Raw genomic sequence first — 6000 nt, 5'->3', positions numbered from 1 at the left:
AAATTTGTATATCACAAATCTCATCTTCTTTATAGATCTCTCTATATCTCTGTCTTTATAACTCATTATGTGGGGGTGGAAAATACTTTAGTAATTGTACTTTGTTAAATACTTGTTTCTTGAGTGGTATAGAATTTTTTGAATACTTGTAAACAATGACATTTCCTAGCAGAAAAACCTTTTACTCCTTACATATTTATTTAGCACTCTAAAAATCTCAGATGTCTACTAGAATTGGATGTTACATTTCAATTGAATAGGCTTCTCTCAAATTTTTTTTGGTCTAAAAAATCTACTTAACCATGCATAACCAAAACATTTTAAACTTTTTACACTTTAAAATTTGAGGAACATTTAAAAGTAGCAACTTTCTGTCTTTAATCCAAGTAAATTGTTTTGGCTGGACCACATTAATTTAAAGTAAGAGTTCACTTCAATACAATTCCTTAGCACTTTTCCCACCCCTAAAGATGTCATAGATGGATCGCAAGAGAAAGCTGTCATCAGTAACCGAACATGAAAGCAAAATGAACCTTCTGCTAGCTGTGCTAGCAATAAATAATTCTGTGTCAGTGATAAAGAGTGGGGGCCATGGTAACACTAATGGTATCAATTAACATTTATTATTTTTTTTTTAAATAATACAATAAATATACTACAAATGAACATCATCTTTGGTAGAGTTACAACATCCTGGCTCTGTCACCATTTCACAATTAAGGACATGCCTTTATTCATCTGAGCATTCGAAATGTATATCAAGGCAATAAAGAGGCGATTGGAAATCCATTTCAGTTTGGTATAACATTAAGAGAATGAAAAACTTTCATCATTTTCATGCATACAGAAAGGCTTTAATGCTTCAAAAGACATACAAGGGTGCGTGGCCACAGTAAATTTGAATTTATTGACACAAAATAACAATATATCTTCTATCCTCTCTTACACAGGTTTAACAAGACCTTAAAACAGACAAGACAACACAAGACAAATATTACAAAAACCAAACAAAACAGAATTCGTTTATTGGCAGCGTGATGGCTTTTCTTCTTTTTTTTTTTTTCTTTTTGGAAATTTACAAAAATGATTATTTTCCTAAACATGATATTTTTTTAATCTTTGTCATGAATTAGTTTTTAAAAAGAAGTTCAAGTCATATCTCAAATTAATAGAATGCAAAGGTTTGTAGCAAAGTAGCTGGCATAGTGGTGTAAGATGTTGAGTGCATTAGGGACTAGTGGCAAAGAAATGCAGGGAAAACAGGGAAATAAAGACAAGAAAACGGATTTGCTTTCTATACCAAGGATTAAGAATTATAATAAACTGGAAATCTATCTACCCCACAGGTGCACAATCTTATATAAAGTGACTTTTTTTGGTCATTGAACGTATTTGATGAAGCCTAAAGCTGTGAGAATATCTTTGGCCTGAGAATCTGAGGACAGTAGATTAGTTGGTCCTCTGTATTTGGCTCTGGTAACAGAGGTCAAGTTCTTCCCTGTACAAAAAAATAAAAAACAAAAACCAAAAAAAACAAAAAACCAAAAAAAAAACAAAAAAACACACGTCTCGACTAAAGATTTTATGGACTTCTGACTGCTTGAGGTGAACTGATTGCACTCATGTCCACTGTAAAGCTCTAGGTCCACAGACACCGTAAAACATTTACTACCTTTATAAAAATTACTACTACATTTTAAATTGATGGGAATAAATGTGCTATGGAGGACTATGCAAAAGTACATAAATAATCTCCAGGTAAAGAGCCACTTTACAGTTTGCATACTGCACATTCAACAACAGTGTGTAGGGTGACGTCAAAGAGACAAATTTGTTAGGTACTTTTGGTTTATGAATGAATATGATGGATTGGCATGCATAAGAATATTTCCCAACATAAAACACAGGACCCACTACCCAGAAAAATGTGATGAAAGAAATGGAAGATGCATCATCATTGGTGAATCATTTTAAACAAATAAACAAATAAAAATTGGAAAAAATATATGTATATAGCACCACAGGCAGAAGGAAATAGCACCTAGTTTACTGATATAGTGTTTCCTCAATGAAACGGTCTTTCATTATGTGTGCTTTCTGATAGATCTCAAGCACAAGGTTTGATAGAAAAAGGATAAAGGATGGAATCATTCAGATGCCCTGTGATAGTAGCAATCCACAATACCAAAATCAGTTGATATGAACTTGCTGTTATCGCGTATACTAAATATTATTTTCATTCGTTCGCGTGAAATTACACAAAAAGATGTGGGTCACACCTACAACAGGACATAATGATTTCTTCTTGGTGTTTCTGCCACTTTATTTTATTTTATTTATTTATTCATTTATTGCTATCCAATTTTCTCTAGCAGGGCTGTTATTGTTGAAATTAATTTTTTTAATTTACTGTAATAACCACCATCTCTGCGGTCCTTCTTGCTCAATGGTTCACATGCATGTTTTGAAGCACACACAAAAAAAGAAATAGGAAAAAAACAGAGAAATATACAGAAAGTACTTACAAACATACAAAAAATATTTATATATATTTATATATAAGCACCATTCCAGGGAATGGGAAAACAAATATGCACAAAATAGAGTTCATTGAAGTACTGGTCAGAAAGTGAAACACTGAATAAATGCAAGAAGAAACCAGACAGAGCTAAAACCAGGTGGAGTGTGTGAGGAGGTTTCCACCCGCAGGAAGTGCATCAAAGATGGAGGAATACTGTTGCTATTTCCTACACCGATACAGCATGGGTGGTAAGATGCATTAAGAACGTGGCAATTAAAGCACAGGGTTAGCTACCTAGCATTCGGCTAATCCAGTTTCAAAACTTGCATGTGACAGAGACAGGTACACTGAGGTCAAAAAAAATGTGTTTTTATTTCCATTCTTTATTTTATTAAATTTCTTTTATCCTTTCTATGCGAAGTTGGTGTTTTATTTGGGAAACACAAATCTTTATAAAATATGTTGTCCTATTCCTTTCTTTGGTTTCTGAGAAAATGAAAATTGTTTATTATTTATTTTCTGGTGTGCTCAGTGAACAGTCTTAGCCAATAAAGCAGGCTGGGCCAACCTCAAAGCCAAACTTCTGCGTTGCTCCACCAAAATCGTTGAACATGATGTCAACATATGGTATCTGCTCCACTTTTGGTGTGTTGATCTCTAGAATAGTCTTTTCATACCCCTTTTTCAACTGCAAAAAAAAGTGAGGCAAGAGAAAGGGACAAAGGAGAGGGACAAGAAAAAAAAATTGGTGAAATTTTTGCCAAGAATAGAATTCAGCCCCCTCTAAAAGTACTGGAACAACAAGGCTTAAAGATAAATAAAAAAAATTCAGCTTCATTTCCTGATATTTACATCTAGATGTGTTAAACAACTTAGAACATGGTGCCTTTGGTGGCAGACTACTCAATTTTTTTGGATGAAAAAAGTATTGGAACAGTTGTCCTCAAGGACAACGAAGTAACCAACACTTGCTAATATTTGTGCTCTTTGTCATTGTCCTGCTGTATGATGAAGTTTCTCCCAATTTGGCCGGATTCATTTCTTTAGAAATTGCCAGACAGAATGTTTCTGTAGACTTCTTCATTCTGCTGCTACACTCATGAGTTACAACATCAATAAAGATGAGTCTGTTCCAGAAGGAGCCATAAAAACCCAAGCCATGACACTATGCTTGATTGATGAGCTTATATTATGAGCAGAATGTTTCTTTGTCTACACTTTCCAGCAGTGTAGTAAAAGTTAATCTTCGTTCCAGATCTTTTGTGGCTCATCTCTGTATTTCATTGTAAAATCTGATCTGGGTCCCTGTATGATGATGAGAGTTTTTCATCTCTTGGTATTGGTATCTTTTTTGCACCTAGACTGGTAGCATGTACATTATACATGATTTTATACTTGGCCATATCACACAGCAATTGCATGAACATTATTTGGACCATACCAGTAGGAATGCCCTCAGTGTCCATGTAAGAGAGCAGTAACTGCTGAAAGAATTGGGTCCAGCTAGCAGCTCAGGGTATAACACGTTCATTTGTATATTATATATCACAGACTTTTAGTTGGCTGTAAGAATACATTCAAAAGCAATGTGGATTAAAAATTTCTAAACCCTCACGCTCTGGAGAGAATCCATTTCCCATAAGGTGTGTACATTTTAGAAGGGGGTTAAATTTATAAGTGAACAGTGGTTTGTGTATCTTCACTCCTGCCCTGTGAAGGTTTTTGGTGATGTCACTGACTTGTTTTGGGGTTTTTGTTCTCACAAAGTTTCAATCATCCAACCTGTTTAACCTGTAGTTGTTAGTTCAGCATCGGTTCTTTCTTTTTCAGGACATATCAAACTATGCCCACAGGTTGTGCAATGGTTTTGGTGGATTTTCAAAATGGGTGGCTTTTTCTCCTATAGACAGCTCTCTGGTTTTCATGTTGGTTTATCGTTTTTAGGAACAAATGCAGTTTTCAAGGCAAAACACAGGGATCAAACCAAGAGCAGAAAATCACGTACATTCATTATTTAAACAGTAAATCTAACGGGACAGACCTAAACAAAAATGCCTGGCATTTTCAAAATTTTTTATCAAATGGTTCAAATGAAAAGCAACTTGTTGTAACTCATCTAGATGTAAATATCAGGAAATAAAAAATGAATTGCTGATATCTTGTCTGATATTCATTTTCTGAACTTTACCCTAAATATCTTCAGTATACAGCAAAAACTAATGTATTGGTCTTGGTGTTCCAATACTTTTGGATGGTACTACACATAAAATACTACAACAGCTTTTCTAACACTATGTGAGGATTAAGTTTAGCATTTTTGCTCACCGCACATCCATCCATGATGGCACTAATGTATGGATTGTTGTCATGGGACATCTCTTCATCATTGGAGCCCAGGAAGCGGATGGCCTTGTCGTGAGAGTTTAGTTCCTGGTCATGCCAGGCCACAGACTGGTAGCAGTTATATGTGAGGTTCTGCCGTGCTGAGGCACTTAGCAAGCGCATGAACGTCATTTGGACCACACCAATTGGATTGCCCTCAGCATCCATGTAAGAGAGCTGTAAGTGCAGAATGAAACTGAGGGTCCAGCTAGCAAGACAGAATGCCTCTAGTGGTTCATTTCAATATTACACATCACACCTTTATAACTAGTAAATATTTGACAGACTTTCAGAAGCAAAGTGGATTACAGTTTATTGAGGCTAATGAGACTTAGACAACCTTAACCCTCATGTTTTGTTGCCAACCAATTTCCCCAAAGTATGTAAATTTCCAAAAGTGGTTAATAATCCTAAATGTCCAATAAACAGTATTACTACACACAAAAACATTTATAAACTATATTAATTAAACATTTAAAAAACTGAGTCAGGAACAATCAATGGAGAAGTTCAGAATTTCAGTGGAGAACACATCAAAACTGTGTTTATATGGCATTGTCATCAAATTAGGCATCACACCAACAAAACAATGAAAAGTAGGCTGTTAAAGTGGGTCTGAGGATTTTCTGTTCTCTAATCTGCATTGAGAAACATTAATACTTAAAGACAAAGAACAGTAATGATAAATAAAAGCTTATTTATTCTCTCTCTGGTGTGATGTAACATTCGCATTTTAAGAATATGCAAATGTCTGTTTTCTTCATACCAACCCTTGTAAGTTAGAACACGCCATTTCCTCCTTTTACGTCTTACACACACATGACCTTGACTGACAGCAAAGCACAAAAAAATAAACATGCTATGCATGCAAACATACACACTGTACTTACGTGTTGTTCTTATCATACATTCATAAACACTGATCTCACACATGCAAGTTGATATGAACTTCCATACTAACACACAAACACATAGACTGGAGTTATTTATGCACAGGTAAACTAGAATAATTTTCTTTTGTGGTCAAATAGAACTGACTAAAAAAAATCACTACACATCCAGTCAATGTCTGTGTGTGTCTGTATATTGTCCATGGA

General features: G+C 34.9%; 1 protein-coding gene across 2 annotated transcripts in view; it reads right to left on the bottom strand.

The window, feature by feature from the left end:
* Positions 1–832: 832 nt before the first annotated feature.
* Positions 833–6000, bottom strand: part of col5a1 (procollagen, type V, alpha 1) — an 84386-nt gene continuing 79218 nt past the window's right edge. For both annotated transcript variants that reach the window (XM_058415303.1, XM_058415304.1), the window contains exons 65-66: positions 4847–5080; positions 833–3209 (exon numbers count right to left, since the gene is read on the bottom strand). In XM_058415303.1, the coding sequence (XP_058271286.1) occupies positions 3063–3209; positions 4847–5080 (381 nt within the window). In that variant the 3' untranslated portion in view covers positions 833–3062. The remainder of the gene's footprint in view (positions 3210–4846; positions 5081–6000) is intronic.

This window comes from Hemibagrus wyckioides, linkage group LG18 (genome assembly GCF_019097595.1).
Source record: "Hemibagrus wyckioides isolate EC202008001 linkage group LG18, SWU_Hwy_1.0, whole genome shotgun sequence".
NCBI lineage: Eukaryota > Metazoa > Chordata > Actinopteri > Siluriformes > Bagridae > Hemibagrus > Hemibagrus wyckioides.
Note: the sequence above shows the minus strand (reverse complement) of the source record. Positions and strands in the feature narration are given on the sequence as shown.